Below are 18,196 nucleotides of genomic sequence, written 5' to 3'. Positions count from 1 at the left end.
AGTATTAGATATTACCGAAAATGTACAAAAAATATAATAATGTAGATAGAAACACATTGTTTTCCCAATCCTGGAAAAAAAAAAACTTTGATAGTCGAACAAGTACCATTTTCTGCTTTGCTGAGTCCAACAATTTGGTGGGTCCTTAGTTTCATTTCTTACAATCCTTGATTTTGAAAATTGGACTCAGTTCATCCAAGAGAGAGAACATTCAAATCACCCTCTTGAGTTCTGTGGGTTTTCTTATTTTAACTTGTCTTGAGGCTTTATCTAAAAATGCTGCTCAGAGAAAACAGAACTTTGAAAGTACATTCTGAAATCATAGAAGCAGGCAAAGGATTTTGGTCTGGGAAGAATCTGCTTTCTATTATTACTTTCTGGCCTGTGGGGCAGTAGAAAGGGCACTTCGGAATGTCCACATCATTTTGGAAGGTGTTAGAGGAAATTTTTTGAAACTCAGAATAGATGTGGTGAACTTAGTAGAAGCTTATTTTAGATTTTATTTTTGAACCGAAAACTCTTGAATTGAATGGACTCCTGGTAAATTCCTGGACATTTTGGCAATAGTTCTAAAATAGTTTGCTCTTGCCTTTTCACAAGATGCTTTTTTTTAAAAAAAATTACCATTCTAGTTTCAGTCAGCTTGATGGTTTACCATAGTATTTAAGTAAGTTGTTTTGCCAAGTGTCATGGCACTGATCGGATGCCCAGGCAATTTGTTCTTTGGGATTCAGACAATGAGCACAGAGGAAATAGTAGTAACTGTGAGAAGGATCTCAGAGTCCTAGTAGACAACCATTTAAATATGAGCCAGCAGTGTGCAGCAGCTGTCAAAAAAGCCAACACAGTTCTAGGTTGCATAAACAGAGGGATAGAATCAAGATCACACGAAGTGTTAATACTACTTTATAATGCCTTGGACTTAAGTTGCCAGGGTTGGAGACCCCTGCTTTGTAGAATACCTTGACCTCCAAATCTTCTTTGTATTAGCCCCTGAGATATTGGAACACTGCTATCGTGTCTCCCCTGGTCCTTCTTTTCATTAGACTACACATACCCAGTTCCTGCAACTGTTCTTTATATGTTTTAGCCTCCAGTCCCCTAATCATCTTTGTTGCTCTTCTCTGCACTCTTTCTAGAGTCTCAACATCTTTTTTACATCGTGGCGACCTGTGGACTTAAACTCCCAGAATTCCTCAGCCAGCAAAGCAAACCTGGAAGCTTTGGCATCTACAAAATTCAGGACAGGGACCATGGTTTGTCCAGCTCCTATAATGGTCTCCCCCCTCATTTTGCAGTTTCCTTTTTAAGTTCTATACAGACCAGCAGTTAAAAGTAAATTTTTAGTAAGATGGCTGAGTAATTCTGAGAGTTGAAGTCCACAAGTCTTAAAGTTGCTAAGGTTGGAGACCCCTGCTCCAAAGCACCTGAGGGCAGGACAAGAAGCAATGGGTGGAAACTAATCAAGGAGAGAAGCAATTTAGAACTAAGGAGAAATTTCCTGACAGTTAAAGCAATTAATCAGTGGAACAACTTGTGTCCAGAAGTTGTGAATGCTCCAACACTGGAAGTTTTTAAAAAGATGTTGGATAACCCTTTGTCTGAAATGGTATAGGGTTTCCTGCCTAAGCAGGGGGTTGGGCTAGAAGACCTCCAAGGTCCCTTTCAACTCTGTTATTCTATTCTATTTAAATAAAGAGGTGTTAAGCTTTATTATTAAGTCAAGCAAACAGATTTAAAAGCATACCATAATAAGCATGCTTACTAAACAATATGATACCCAAATTGCTTATATGTTGTCAGGAGCTCCGTAATAATGGCAGCAGAGATACCCCAAGGGTGGCCAATTTCCACAGTATCTAGTGCTAAGTTCTGTGCAGAAGGTCCCAACAAATGACAGCCTAAGGGTTTCCCCCTCTCAAAACCTGGCACTGTGACTTCATGGTCCTGCTTCCATGGCCACAAGACTGCAAGACATGACCTTGACTGAGCATCACATGGCTCTGGGATGGGAACCAAAAGCCTGAGACTTTCTCAGATATCCAACTATGGGAAGATTCCACCCTGCCTTTTCCTTTATTCAGCAAGCAAGAGTAAAAAACAATCAGACTGGCTTTGGAATAAGTTCCAAACCATTAGGGCATTTTTTTTAAAAATATGAAGGAGAAATTGAAATATGTCATCAAACTCCTCAAAATCTTTCACATTACACATTACAAATCTGGTCTTTCACATCACACCACAAAAAACCCAGTTGTGCTTAGCTTCTAAGCCCGTGATGGCGACTCAATGGCATGCGTGCCGGAAGTGGCATGCAGAGCCACTTCTGCTGGCACGTGAGAGTTCACCCAGAAGAGCCCCACTGCGCATGTATGCGTGCCGCCCGCCCGCCTGCCTGCCAGCTGATTGTCGGATATCTGGTGCACATGCGTGGGGGCAGGGGTGCGCAGAGATCACAGCCTGTGCGGGGGCATCTCGTACACATGCACAGGGGGCGTGGGAGCCCCCCATGTGCATTGCCATCTGGATACTGGCACGTACACAATTTTCGGCATGGGAGCCCAAAAAGGTTAGCCACCACTGTTCTAAGCCCAAAGTTACAGTAGATATCCAGTGCCATCTGCAATAGCAAATTAAATGTTCTGTTGCAGGAAAGCAGCCATTGGGGGATTTCAAACCTGGAAGCTTTGGCAGCTACAAAATTCAGGACAGGGACAATGCTTTGTCCGTCCCCTATAATGGTCTCCCCCCTCATTTTGCAGTTTCCTTTTTAAGTTCTATATAGACCAGCAGTTAAGAGTAAATTCTAGTAAGATAATTCAGCACATTTGCAGACTGAAATTTTCCTATGCAATAGAGATAAATTGTGGCTAGAGAGCGAAATGTTCTTTAATCCACCCCCATACTAACCTATTGCTGCTGTTTGTATCGCTTCCTGCCCTAATTAAGCTTGGGTTTTCTGAAAAAAACAACAACACCAAAAGCCCATATCTTTCTGCAGTCTATTCCAATGCCTCTCCCTAAAGGTGACATTTTCTGTAGCTAATGAAAGTGTTACCTCAAATATATATCTCTTTCAGCTTATCTCTGCATGCATGGCGAAGTGTAGATGGGAATAGATCCTTTTAGCTGCTGAAGTTAGATGGAATGAAGAGTAAATGAGTTAGTAGGTGGGATAAAAAAAATCCATTATAATCACAACATTATTAATTAACACAATTAATAACTTCCAATATAATTCACACATGGAAGTGACTTAGAAAAAAAGGTTTCAAGCACATGCACATATCTTTTAATAGAAGAGGTAGGTCTTGTTTCAGCAGAACAGATGGGAGTAAAAAATATGTATGAATGTATCCCCAGTACCATATTTAAATAAGTGGGTGAATGATAACACGGAGAATGGAGAAGTAATAATTTTTCAGGTGTTTGGTTTTATTAGGTTATGTTTAACTAAGACATGGAATGGAGTCTATGCAATCAAGTGGCAGGAAAATCATAGCAGCGTACACAGGGATGGGATCCAACCGGTGTAACTACCGGTTCTGTTGCTCTGCATCGTGCGCGCAGAGGCAAGTCACGCGAGTTTAATTTACGACTTGCTGAGCTGCCCGGACAGCTGAGCAGTGCTGCGTGCAAGTGCGCAACGGTTGGAAAAGCCCTTTTTTCCTGCTTTTTCAACTGCAGCTGTGCCGCGTAAAGTAGCTGCAGTTGGAAAAGCAGGAAATAAAGGTCAGGTAAGAGCCTCGGTGGGCGGTGGGCCAAAACAGCAGCAGACATCGAACCGGTTCTATGTATGGCCTCTGTCTCCTGCTCTTCAGAACGACCAGTTCTACAGAGATGGACAGAACCGGTAGAATCCCACCCCTGAGTGTACAGATGTTGCACAGCTTCCTGCCCTATTAAAACTCATGGTGTAGTTGTAATGGAAGGCCTTATTAGCCTTGAATAAAGAGAAGGAGAGATGCTCCCTAGGAAACAATTGGTCGAAGAGTGGCAAGAGCCCACAGTTCCTGAGCTTCGTTTTTGGCTGTGACAACCCCTTGCAACCCTCTGCCAGTGAAAAAGGAGCTCGTGAGGGCCGCACGCAGCTCTCCTGAGCTCTGTTTTCACTAGCCCCTCCTTCATTGTTTCCAGGGTAGCAATTCCCCCCAAAAACCTGGAGCACCATTTGAATACCATTGGCATTGACCACATCACCACCAGTCAATTGCAAAAGGCACCTTTACTTGGAACAGCTCACATCCTGCAATGAGGCCTTTAATGCCATCGTATAACAACATCTTCTATCCCAAGTCCTTGGGAAGGACTTGATAGGTGGCTAAAAGTGTCAAATCTGGTCTAAACATCTGGCTGGCTGTGCAACCAATCATAATTATGCTAACAGTCCCCTCCATGGATACACCCTTGTTCCATGGGTGCGGGGGAGGGGCTTGTGTGGTTCTGATGAGATTGAGAGCTATGCTGGTGGTAGTGTATTCTGCTAGAAGGATTGCCACATTAGACAGATCTTAGCAGAAGAGTCAGACTATGTATCCATCAACTCATTTAATATGGTTGATGGAAAACAGAAAAAGAATCTTATACCAGATCAGTCACATCAGATGTTAAGAGTTTCTGGACATCTGTCAGCAAGTGGGCAACAGGACTCAAGAGGTATGGCTGGGCAACCAGGGCTTAGACCAGTAGGATGATTAGAAGAACAACCGTAGACAAGGGTTGTTGTTCTTCTAAGGGGCTGCAAAAGTGCACAATCGTGCCTACCGTCCCTGTCCTATCGTCCCCATTTATTCGTACACATTTCCTGTATTCCTACTCACGTTTATACTTATACCTATTATCTTGTAAGCGATTGACAAATCAAATTAAAAAAAATCAAATAAAAAATAAAAAAATAGACAAGGCAAAAGTGTACTGTATTTGAAAATTGTAACACTACAGCCACCTATTATAAATCACAACATACAAAGTGAGCCTCCTTAAAGCAAACGTTTGAACTGTGGAAAAGAATTTATCGGGACATTATCATTGAATAACAATTAGCAGATCAAAGGAGATTCATTACCAAAAATAAATTATTCAGGGATGCAAAACTGGAAGAGATTCAAAAAAAAAAAAAAAAAAGAAAAAGAAAAAAAAAGAAAATGGAAACCCAGTATAATAGAACAGTAGAAAAAACTTGAGAAACACTAAGCGTTTTTAGTGTTACAGATAGAGCAGTGGAATTTGGCCCAGAGAAAAGTGCTGCAGTAGCAATAAGCCAGGGTAAACGCATAAATAGTAATGAAATGGAAATTCAAATGGCTAAACTATCAGGAGGAAGCCTACAAGTATCGGGGAACTTCACAGTTGGATAACGTCAAGTGTGGGCAAGTTAAAGATTAAACACAAGCAGTAGTTTCCTGCTGTTTGCACGTTCAAACATCGCTAGTGATTTCGATTCACATTTAATGCCTCCACAAATATTTCAAGCTTAGCTATTTGAAATTATATCCATTTCTGGAATTTTTTCCGGTGGCACTTTTGGAAGAAAACAATTAGCAAAACCAGAGCACCTGACCATAGGGCCACTGCAATGGTTGTAAGGGCAAGGACTATAAGGATTGTAAAGTTACTTTTACAATTTTCAGAGTCATTAACTGAAGACTACCTGTATAACATATGAGAAATAAGTACAATCACCGTCATTCTGCAATCTCAGATTTGCACAGGGGAATTCTTCTTTTGTTGGAATTCTGCAGTTTTCTTCAGTGGAGGCAGCAGATCTGTATGGATACATTGGCAACTTTAAATTGTCTGGACTCCAGCTCTCAGAGTTTCCAAGCCAGCATGCTTTAGAAACTTTTAGAATCCTCACTCTGGTCTCAGAAATCTATAGACGAAGTCAGAAGAAGAATTAATTTTTGTGTAAACTATAGAGTCACTTGACAGTGTACAATGGGCCCAGGACAGAGGTGACAGATTAACAGTGAGATCTGATAGCAATCTCAGAGCAGTGGATAGGGAATCAGAGTTCTCTATTGTAACTTACATTCTGTAAGCCGCCTCGAGTCACCATGAATGAATAGGCGGGAATGTAAATTAAATAAATAAACAAACAAACAAACTGCCTATTATAACTGCTCAGTTAGCTATAATATAAAATTATTCGTGGGTATAACTTGAGTATCATAAGCAGATGAAGCTAATACCCCAAAACTTAACCTGTGAACATTTTAGCATGCATTTGGCTAGATGGTGCTTGGGGTATTTATATAGTAGATAAATATTTAGCTAGCTAATAAGCAAATTGAATCTAGATAAATGTCTAGTGGCTGTGCTGTGCTGTGCTTTGGATCATAGGTCTGTTTACATCTGCACCAACACAGAAGTGATTTGATAGATACTTTAAAAAATCTGAAGCTACTGTTCTTTGCTTTTATTGGGAAAATGTTAAATGATCAGATATTTTCATGGGACTTTACTGAAATGTAGAAAAAATAGAAAATATAATTTTTACCTCTTTTTTTTTTTTTTAGCAAGGGTGAAATAGTTGCATTACTGTAATTTAAAATAAGGGGAACTAACAATCTTGAGAAAAACAAAAAAGCAGACATACAAGAAATAGAGAGTTGTTTGTTCTAACATCTAAGGTTAGTTTTAGTATTTTCTTACTGGTAACTTTTTTGAAATAGTTCCCTAAATGAAACTACGTATATCTGCTTTTTCCAGAAGTAGGAGAGAGTATTCTATTAACTTCAGCTGAAAGAAATTGGTAAATTTGATGTTAGTTTTTATCAAGACTTTGGAATAACAAGCTTGAATGGTAAATCAGTGGAAGATTGCATTACACAATATGAAATCCATTTTGTATTTTGTTAAATTGAGGTTAATATGCAAAAAAAGAGTTTACATATAATTTAGACTACGTTTAATATTGGTTGGTTGTAATCAAACTGCTGCTGAAGATCAATATGGCTTAGTCTTATCCTGTTATGGTTGTGTTTGGGCTGGTATCAGCAGAGTTATTAATCAGTGGTGGGTTTCAAATTTTTTTACTACTGGTTCTGTGGGTGTGGCTTGGTGGGCGTGGCTATGTGGTCATGTGACTGGGTGGTCATGTGACTGGAGGGGTTTTCAAAGACAGAAACTCACTTTCTGGAGCGGGCGTTGGACTAGATGACCTCCAGGTACTTTCCAGCCCTGGATTGCTGTGCTGTTTCAAAGCATCCTCTGAAGTTGCATCTAGTGCCAAGGTTTGTGGTCCTTCCTTCCTCTCCTTTTTCCCTCCCTCCTTTCCTTTCTTTTTTTCTTTCTTTTTCTTTTTTCCTTTCTCTTTCTTTTTCTTTCTCCCATTCTTCCCTTTCTTTCTCCCGTTCCTCCCTCTTTCTTTCTCTTTCTTTTTTTCTTTTGCATACCCTTGCACCCCATTTTTGGCCTAGTGGGCCTCAGGGAAGCCTCCTGGGAGCAAAAATGGGGCACGGGGAGGCGTGCAGCACCCCCCCCCCCCAGTGCCCCATTTTTGGCCTAGTGGGCCTCAGGGAAGCCTTCTGGGAGCAGAAAAAAAAGCATTTTGAAGCGGGGAATCAGCTGTGCTGCACAATTTAGATTAGCTAGAAAGCAAGAAATCTGATGATTTCCTGCTTTCTAGCCAATCTAAATCGCGCGGCACAGCTGATTGTTGCCTAGCTGATCGTCAGAAATACTGGTTCGGCTGAACCAGTAGCATTTTTTACTACCGGTTCAGCCGAACCGGGCTGAACCTGTAGAATACTACTACTGGTTACTAATATTGTTCAAGATGATTGGTACTCTATCAAGAACTATGGATTGTTTAGGTATAGGAATTGGCTAAAAAGTATTATATTATTCTGGAAAGCTATACAGATAATACTCGACTTACAACGATAATAGCATCTACTCATCATGATTGTAAGTTGGGAGGGTCATAAAGCCACATGATCTACCTGCTTTTACGATATTTTTTGTGGTGATCTTTTGCAATTGTTAAGTGAACCAATAGTTATAAGGGATCAGTTTTGCCAAAAGCTGGAAATAAATGCCAAAAATGATATAAAACACAGTCATGTGACTGTGGGGCATTGCATTGACAAGCACCCAACACGACTGCAGGAGGGAGGCACCAGAACTTCAGAACTAGATCATAAGTACATCCAGTCTGTCGTAACATTAAATGGTTGCCATAAGTCAAGTACTATCTGTACCTGATCTGCAGTAAGAGTTTGCTAATACAATTGATCAGAATAGAGTTGGAAGTGACATTGGAGGTCTTCTAATCCAGCCCCTGATCAAGCAGGAGACCCTATACCATTTCAGGCAAGTGACTATCCAGTCTCTTCTTAAAAACCTTCAGTGATGAAGCATCTACAATTTCTGAAGGCAAGTTGATCCACTAGTTAATTGTCCTCACTGTTCGGAAGTTTCTCCTTAATTCCAGGTTGCTTCTCTCCTTGATTAGTTTCCATCCATTGTTTCTTGTCCTGCCTTTGGTGCTTGGAGAATAAATTGACCCCCTCCTCTTTGTGGAAGCCTCTCAAATACTGGAATGGGCTATCATGTCGCTCCTAGTCCTTCTTTTCTCTGGACTAGCCAAATGCAGATCCTGCAACCATTTTTCATACGTTTTAGTCTCCAGGCCTTTAATCATCCTAGTTGTTGTTCTTTGCACTTTTTCCAAAGTCTCAATAGCTTGTCACATTGAAATTAAGTGGCTTTGTTTGTCTGTTTTAGAAGGTACAGAAAAAAAAAAAAGCCTTTTGAAAAATCATTGTTTTTGGAGCTCTATTTATAATTCTTAATTCATCTTTTTATTATGAATTTTGTTGGTGTGTGTCTCTGTGTTGTGATTCTTTAACAATTTTGCATGCATTCATACATTTTTAAAATTTGTACTTAAAAATTTAAAATAAATCTCAACATGAATAAGTTTTAAATTAATTGTTTGAATTACTTTTGTCCAATTTATTCTCCAGGTATATACCAAATAGTTAACCTTTTCAACAATCCTTAGTGTGCAGGAAAATATGCAAAACAGCAAGCGGGAATAATCATCTAGCAATAACAAATATTCGAACAGTAACTAATTAAAATAGGAAGTAACTAATTCTCATGGACTTCTTAATAACTTTTTGCAAAGAAGTTAAAGAGTGATGCAGCATTTCTTGGAAGGAGGTTTCAGAATTTAATCATGGCAACCAATCTACCTCAAAATTGCTTGCACTTAGGAGGTCTCAAAGATCACCTCAAGAAACGGGCAGTTTTATCAAAGAGATTAAATATGAAGTTTTTGTCATTTGCTCATTCTCACAAGCAGAAAAGGAGATCAAATAAATATGAGTTTGTGCAAGCATTGTCACTTAGCTAGTTATAGCCTGAGTGATTGTAATTTGAGTAGTTTCTCCCAGAGTGCTGGGTCATTAAGCTGTAACAACTGCAGTGAACATCAGAGAGACAATAAAGAGATAGAGCTTCCAAAATGTCTTTTGCAATAACAACACAAAATTCAGATGGGACAAATATAAGTCTGGAAGTTGAGATCCAACAGGAATTTTAGAAAGATATTGCTTAGGGAGTGTATTGGAATGTGGCAGAGAGTCTTTTAGAAACTCTTCATGTTCAGGTCCATCTGGTTTGTGGGTCATACAGATTTTTGAAGCTCTTCCACGTTTTCACTCCTCGGCATTCTGCTGCTTCAGTCTCCCTCTGGTGAAGCTTTTCTATATTAGTGTCAAGGTCATGTGACCCGGTCAGCCAATTGCAACACAGCAGGAGGAATGGAAACTTCTTTCTGAGATGAAAGTAAGTCAGAATAGTTCAGCCTTTTCACGTTCTGCTGTTCGGGTTCACGGCTCCTCAGACTTACATTTTTATGACTTGCCTGGCTTTTATTAGGCTAAACACAGCTCGTGGTGCTCAGAAGAAGACTTACCTGGTTTCTTTTAAAAATAGTTTTATTGTAATGTCACTTTTCCTTATAATGTTTCTCGTGCATTTGCAATTTGGCTGATTGGGTGTTTTTTTTAAAGGAATGAGATTCAGAAGCTGGGATTTACAGAGAAATGCCGGTTTTAACAATCTTCCTCCAATTATCTGGTCTAAGAGCTTGACAATTGTCACTTGCCGAGCGTTTGTGTGACAGGCACTCCCACCTCTTCTCTACCTTAAGAGCAAGAGAGGAAATGGTTATCATAAACATCCCATGATCCAGTCTTAGCCAATTGCACATAAAGTTGGAATCAGGATTATTTGCTAAAGTTGACAACATGTTATTCCTCAGTGGCTTCAAAATTCTGGCCTTAAATTATTAGCACATTTAGTTTAAGAGAAACTTAAACAATATCAGATCTGAAAATGATGTAGCTTTTGTGTTTATATAATAGATACCCTGTTTCTCCAACAATACGGCCTCCCCCAATAGGAAGTCCCAGCATGTTTTATAGGCATGAAATGAAATTAAGTCCCTCCCCCCAAATTAAGGCCTATATTAAAACATGTGAAATGGGGGGAATGGTGGGGGGGACTTGCTATTAGGAAGTACTTTTGTTGCACACCCGGATATGGTGCTGCCTGCGTTGACCCCGATATGAAGTGCCCCACCAACGCCGAGGTCAACATCCAAGCCGTCGCCGCCTACCCAAAGATGCAAGGGGGGTGGATTAAAAGACGCCCTAGCCATTTTTTCGGGGCTCAAAAAAAAAATAAGACCCGGCCTTATTATATGAGAAACACGGCAGATAGATAGATAGATAGATAGATAGATAGATAGATAGATAGATAGATAGATAGATAGATGGATGGATGGATGGATGGATGGATGGATGGATGGATGGATGGATGGATAGATAGATAGATAGATAGATAGATAGATAGATAGATAGATAGATAATAAAAAATATAAAATTTGCCTAAAGCAAACAATGAATGCAGACGATATCTTATTCTGGTGTGTGTGTGTGTGTGTGTGTTGTGTGGGAGTTCTTCCCTATTTGTCCTGATATATTCTCAAATTGATTTGATGATCTTCTACTGTTCATATGTTTTTTTTGTATGAAAAGCAATTACATCTCTTTTGGATAAGCACTGGTCTTTTGAAATGACATATCTGTCCAAATAGATTTCCTTGCATTTAGCTATTTTTTTTCCTTCACTAAGTCATATTGATGCTATTAGCTTTCAAGTGCAACTCAGTATTTCTGAATCCCAAATTTGAAACAGATAATGTAATATATTTTATTGGACTGTTTTCTTTGCGAAGCAATAAAAAAGTTTATAAGCTTACAGAGATATTGCCTTTGGCAAAAATAAAAAGTGGCTAAGTCTCTAAAAACAGAAATTGTTTGAAACATTCCAATCAGAGTTAGTATTCAGCAGTTTCTGACCAGTTCTGGAGAACCGGTAGCGGAAATTTTGAAAAGTTTGGGAGAACCAGCAAATACCACCTCTGAATGGACCTGCCCCCATCTATTCTCTGCCTCCCGAGTCCCAGCTGATCGGCTGGGTCTTCTTTTGTTGCCCTGCACAGGAGAACAGAGCTGGAAAGCAGGTTAGTGGGGATTTTACAGTATCCTTCCCCTGCCATACCCACCAAGCCACCCACCAAGCCATGCCACACACACCAAGCTACGCCCACAGAACCGGTAGTAATTTTTTTTAATCCCATGACTGATTCCAGTATTTCAATTGTTTCGCATGGAGGATACCATTTGCTCTGTAATGTTAGGCATTGATTGAATCACAAGATTAAGATAATACTATATTAATATCTGAGATGATTACGGAGGCCCTTATAGTTGCAACTGCAACAGAAGTTTCTATTTACTGTCATTCAGCAAATAGTGCACAAGACCCAGCAACCAGTAGGCCATGCATGCCAATAAAAATGGCTTTTGTAGAATTACCAGATCCAGTTCAATGAAAGGTAACCCTTCTTTTAAGGAGTGGGGGTGGGGTGGGGTGGGGGGCTTCCCTAAACAGCATGTCTGGGGCAACATAAAAAAAGGCAACAAAGTTTCCTTGATTAAAATAACTCTAAAGCTTGGGTGGGACAGCTTGTTTTGGGATTCTCTATTACTTTTATTAAGGACATAGATATTATACCTTAATATCAGCAAGAACTACAGTATCTGCTGATATACTTCAGGGATGCCAATGTATTGGACTGGCCCTGGTCTTTAAAATACAAAGAGGCAGAGGAAACAAGGAAATACAGCATTCACTGTCTGGTGCAGATGTCAGGCTGCAGGAGGTTTTAAAAGACCGTTTCTAGTTTTAATGTTCCCGAGTATAGGCAAAAACCAATAATATTGTCAAAGCCAAGTGGTAATTTCATAGCAGTCAGAATCTTTGGTATCCCGCATAATTACTTGTTTTGCTTTGTAACTGATGGGCAAAATCATTATGCCACCATGCCATGTATGTAAAATGATTTGCCTAACACCATAAAAGTGAGATTTCCTACTCCCTTGATACAGAGGATGAGTTACTTTGATTCAGATTTTTTTTTTTTGTTGTCGTAGAGAGTCAATGTAGAATTCAGTTGTAGCAAATGCAGTTATAAAATGTGTTAAACCTTGATTTGAATTGTTGTTGTTTTTTGTTAATCCATGGTGCAGTTGCCAAAGTACATATATTGTTGTAACCAAGCATGCACTTGGTGCACCAACACTGGGTAATGGAATCCATCCATTTTGCTGCTGGACATTATCTTTTTTCTTCTATTTCTTCCAGTATTATGAGGCCAAATAATTAGGATCATTTGAGTCTGATCATTTGTACTTGAGTGAGAACTTTATATTGATCTGTTTGATGATCCATCTGTTGGTTTTCTTGGCTATCCATGGTATTCTTAAGAGTTTTCTTCAACACCTATTCAAAACCATCAATAGTCTTTCTATCCTGTTTCTTCAAAGTGCATTTTTACTTCCAAAAAATGTCACAGCAAAAACCATCCTGAACTTTTTAAGCATAGACATATCTCAGCATCTGAGTATCTTTTTTGATCCAAAAAGGCAGAAGCTTCAGTATCTTCACTGTCAACACTTTTTAAATAACATTTTTATTAAAACTGTTAGTCATAATAATAAATGATAACACAAAGTAAAGAAAAAAGAAAAAGAAAAACAAATTAAAAGATGCAAGAAAGAAAAAATAGGGGAAAACCCCCCCCCCAAGAAAATGACTTTCCATTCTCCTCATTACAAGTATAAACAATTTCACTATCTCTTTACCTCTTCTTCATTAACACATATAAAATTCTTTATCCCATAACTCAACTCTTAATTATGTGGGTAGTCCTCCACTTATGATCAGTTACTTAGTGTCCATTTGAAGTCATGACAGAAATCCCTGGGGATAGTTATGACTTGGATTTGAAGTTCCAACTGGCAACTGGCCAGCATTTACGGCTGCTTGAGGCATCGTACGGTCATGTGACTGTTTTATGGTGTTTTTGCCCAAATCTGGCATTTATTTATTTATTTGGTTTGCTTAATGACTGCAGAATTTGCTTAATGATCATGGTGATTATCTAATGACTGCCACAAAAAAAGTTGTAAAATCGGATCGGTCACATGGATGATCTAATTAACAATTGTCACGATTTACAAATGCAATGGGAAGATTCCATTATGGTTGTAACTCAGGTGCCACCTATTGACAAATCCAATAAGTAATCCAGCAAACAATCCAAACTGAGTCCTAAAAATATAACATTAGTTAGTAAATATAAATCTCATCATCCCATATTTCAACTCTTAATGGTAAGCAAATCCAATGCACAAGGTTATTGTAAATTCTAAGGCTGGTTGTTACATCTGTTATCATCAGTTTGGTCCCTATAACTAAACTTAAACTTAGTCCCATTTTGTTCCTGATGTTTTTCTTGAAATTGGTAGGTACATGGTCAAGATCATATCATGAAAGCTGATTGGCTTTCTTCTTCCACTTTAGTCTAACTTGTACATTGCACATGAATATTTGATCTTTTCTGTAATCATCGGCCCCTGGCCAATTGTCTGTATATATAATTGATACATTGTCTACAAATCTAACGGATACTATTCAATCATTGATGGCATTCTAGCCAATGCGATTCTTGATATATTTTTCCAGACTATGAAAGCAACACTCGTCCTTCGTTTTCCTCTCTGGAGTAGTAAAGAGTGTGGTCTTCTGACTGAACTCCAGTCCATTTCAATTTGCTCTATACCATCAATTATTTTGTCTTGTCTATCTTTGTAGTTTTCTTGGTAAAATACAAAAACGATCTACCATTGCCATCCTCTATGCCAGGGGTAGGGAGACTTGGCTCTATTATCACTTATGGACTTCAACTCCCAGAATTCCTGAGTGAGCCATAAAAGGTTCCCCATCCCTGGCCTACTGGTTTTTCAGTTGTGGGAGAAATCAATTTTTGACTTGAATGGGACTGTTTAATATACAAATGTAGGACAAGTTATATGGGATGAGATGAAAGGAGCAGCAAAATCACATGAAGGCATAAATGCAAGAATGCATATGTGCACTGGCATACACACTGCCCCCACAACAATTCGCTATCCCTCAATACATCCTCAAGATTCTAAAAGTGCCCACAACCCCAAAGGTCATGATACAAGATATTCAGGCCCTCAGCAAACATTTCGTGAAATTAGATTAAGGTAGAAACCTGGAGAGAAGATTGAATCTGGATCTGCATTATTAGTTTTATATCATGCCTCGAGTTGCTGTAAATGTACAAGGCGTGCTATACATTTTAAAAAATATTTTTCTAATTTGGCCTAGTAGATCGATCCTCTGGTTTGTAGAAAAAGATAAAAATATGTAAACAACTTTCTTTATACAACTGCTGTTCTCTTCTTCCTGGAGTGTGAGAAAAACAAATCCCACAAGTTGCTTCAAACATCATCCTATAGTACTCTTAGTATTGCTAGGGGCCTTCTACTTCCCTGACAGGATATTTTTCTTTCCCAGACTCTCACTTGGTTGGGAATAAGAAAAATGTGTATTTATTTATCCTGGAAGATAAAATGTAGATAAAATATTCAGAATACTTTTGTTTAAGCATTTGTCATCTGCAGAAATTAATAATCACTCCTCTAAATTAGAAAGAGAAAAACTGGTCAGAGGAAAGAAATGGAGAAAAATGCAATAACCCTGGCAATCTTAGTAGGAAAGTACTACGTACTCAGTAGGAAACACAACCTATGTTTGGTTTCAGTGGTGTTTTTTTTAAAATGGGCAATGTTGCAGGGAAGCAGGTCATCTTGTTCTAGCTTGATAAGTGCATTACTTACTCATTTACGTACATATCTGATCATCCTTTGTTTTATAGTAAAAAAAAGAAAGAAAATATTTAAAAACTGAGAAAACAAACGAGGAGTTACTTGGCACAAGTGATTAATAGACACAAATCAACAGCAGCCCACAGCTGCGGAATCAACCTTTACATCTCAATATAGCTTAGATGAAATGTACACCAGAGGTGGTATTCAGCAGGTTCTGACCAGTTCTGGAGAACCGGTAGCAGAAATTTTGAGTAGTTTGGAGAACTGGCAAATACTACCTCTGACTGGAGATTTTACAGTATCCTTCCCCTGCCATGCCCACCAAGCCGCGCCCACAGAACAGGTAGTAAAAAATTGAATTCCGCCAGTGATGTACATATTATGATATAGGAACTCTGGCCACTCACAGTTGTCTGAGCTGCGAAACAGACGGCAAACAAATTTGAGAAACAAACAACCAAATAAAATAAAAATAGCTGCATTTACAGATACAATCTAGATATTATAAAGATGCTAAAACATATGGTTTTTATAAAGAACCAACAGAATTGGATCAAATCTTAACAGGACTGGAGGAGAAACTAATTAAAAATATATAATTATCTATTGACTATTAGACTGGAAGAGGAGCAAGTAAAAGAAACTATGGTATCGTAGGCTAAAAACTTTGGGTATTCTGTAGAATTGGACAAATGGCAAAAGTTGTGGGATAGAAACTATAAATTGGCAATGTCCACAGCATATAAAGAAAACCTATACAATGTTTTATAGATAGCACTTCCCTCCAGCAAGATTAGCTAGAATGTTTAAGAATATGTCTGCCAAGTGTTGGAAGTGCAACCAAATCCTGGGCTCGTACTACTACATGTGGTGGACATGCCCGAAAGCAAAAGAAATATTGAACTAAAATACACACCTGAATAGAAAAAATGATGAAGGAACATATAGATTTATAACCAGAAATATTTCTATTAGGTATTATACCAGAAAAATACAGTAAAAAGAATGTATATTTAACAGTACATGTGTTAACGGCGGCCAGAATTGTGTTTGCACAACATTGGAAGGGCAAGGAGATCCCTGCAGAAGAAAAGATAATAACAAAAATCTTAGAATGTGCAGAAATGAATAAACTAACACTTGAAATTAAAGAAAAGGAAGACACTGAATATTTTGAGATATAGGATCTGTTTTATCGATGGTTAAATAAGAGAAATAGAAGTTAGAACTTCTAAAATCACAGAAGAAAGATTAATTTTACTATTAGGGTTGATTATTATAACTTATTAGTTTTGATTAGTATTAATATGTATTAATGTGAGAGAAAAGCACTGCCATTATGAGATTACTACTGGAGAATATTTATTACTATTACTATTATTATTGTTATTATTTACTCAAAAGAATTGTAAGCAGAAAACACACTGTTTATATGAATATTGAATATGCTGCTCTTTCTATTTATATTAAAAATAAAAAAATAAAAATAGCCCTAAAATGATGGATTTATACAACATGGTGTAATTTTAAATGGAAGGGTGAGAGGTGTTCAACAATAGAATAGTCAGCCTTGGGAAATAGTAAACTCTCCTTTATTGGATAAATTCCAAAAGCTGTTTGCAAGGAATTGGCTTAGGCTATTAAGGAGAGTGATTCATAAGAGAAAATATAAAGATAAAGGTGTTCCTGCAGATTTTCCTCCACTAGACATGTCTTTTTTTTGCTCATCTCTGTTTCTTTAAGCCATTGAGCCAGCATTGTCTAAAGATGATTTTGCAGTCATGTGGCCAACATGACATCAAACCACAGCACAGAGTGTACAGCAAAACATGGAATGCTGTAGCTTTCCTATCAAAGTGGTACCTATTTATCTACTTGCAATTTTGCATGCTTTCAAACTTCTAGGTTGGTAGGAGTTGAGGCAAGCAACTGAAGTTCACACTGTCACGCAGCGATAGGACTCAAACCACCAGAGAATATACCTTCTCCGGCAAGTCCTGATAATATTTGATTCTTTTAAAAATATAAAGCAAGTAATAATACAAATATAATACAAAAATAGCAAACAATAACAATATAAAGGCAAAAGGAAGTAATATGTATGGAACTTTAAAAAAAATATTTGTACTGTGAATGTACATCTAATTTAACCTATTGCTAAACCTAAGAAATACAGCAATATGTTCCATTTTTCATTTCTACACTGTAGAAATATTTTTAAATTAACAAAGAATCTATGTTTTTGACACCTGCAGCATTGTTTTCCTTCTGCCTTCAAAGTATGATTCTCTTAGCTGATTTCCAGACTTGATAGAACATGAAATTCAATCAACAGTTCAACATCACATTTATATCTTCAAAATACTGTTTTCTTCCAACTTTGTATTAAAATACACCATAGCTTGACACTAAAAGGGAGCCAAAAGAGAATAGGATCAGATCATACGTTAAGGAGCCATCAAAGTTCCAGCAATGCCAATGCAGGAATTCAGATAATCCTTTTTAAAGTATTCAGTAAACATGAAACAAAAATTAATTTCATCCCTAAGTGACAAGAAGCACCTTTGTCATTTAAAGCTTAACTAGATAATTTTCCAATATTGGATATTCTTATTACATATTTCAGGGGTCACATATATTCATTTTCATTATATTCCTTAATTTTATATAAAATGGAACTATTGACTTTACTTCAAATGCAGCATCTATTAAACATCCAAGTATCTGGATTCCTCTGAAACATTTGGATCATATTGCTCTGTCAATAATTGATTTATATTAGAAAGGTGATGGGATATGTATGTAATAATACCTTCAAAAATTCTTAAAATACTCATTGCTAATCAACTGATTCGGTCCTTTGTTTGGCCAAACACCTTCAATAAAACATCCCTCTTCCCATATCCAGATTA

The 18,196-nt window shown here is 38.0% G+C and overlaps 1 protein-coding gene and 1 long non-coding RNA gene across 3 annotated transcripts in view; one reads left to right on the top strand and one right to left on the bottom strand.

Annotated features, from left to right (window-relative positions):
- ESR1 (estrogen receptor 1) overlaps positions 1-18,196 on the top strand; it is a 256,565-nt gene that overhangs the window by 19,667 nt on the left and 218,702 nt on the right. The window contains exon 1 of one of the 2 annotated variants that reach the window (XM_026680299.2): positions 9,751-9,798. The exons of the other annotated variant lie outside the window; for it this stretch is intronic. Within the exon in view, the coding sequence (XP_026536084.1) occupies positions 9,793-9,798 (6 nt within the window). The 5' untranslated portion in view covers positions 9,751-9,792. Of the gene's footprint in view, positions 1-9,750; positions 9,799-18,196 lie in introns of those variants that run through there. 2 annotated transcript variants of the gene reach the window in all.
- The window catches only part of LOC148132891 (uncharacterized), an 88,767-nt gene that overhangs the window by 12,802 nt on the left and 57,769 nt on the right, over positions 1-18,196 (bottom strand). The gene's annotated exons all lie outside the window — the stretch shown is intronic.

This window comes from Notechis scutatus, chromosome 1 (genome assembly GCF_049901735.1).
Source record: "Notechis scutatus isolate UNSWTSFEM ecotype Mainland chromosome 1, rNotScu1.2, whole genome shotgun sequence".
In the NCBI taxonomy this organism is placed as follows: Eukaryota; Metazoa; Chordata; class Lepidosauria; order Squamata; family Elapidae; genus Notechis; species Notechis scutatus.
The sequence above is the reverse complement of the archived record's forward strand: the minus strand, read 5'-3'. Positions and strand labels throughout refer to the sequence as shown.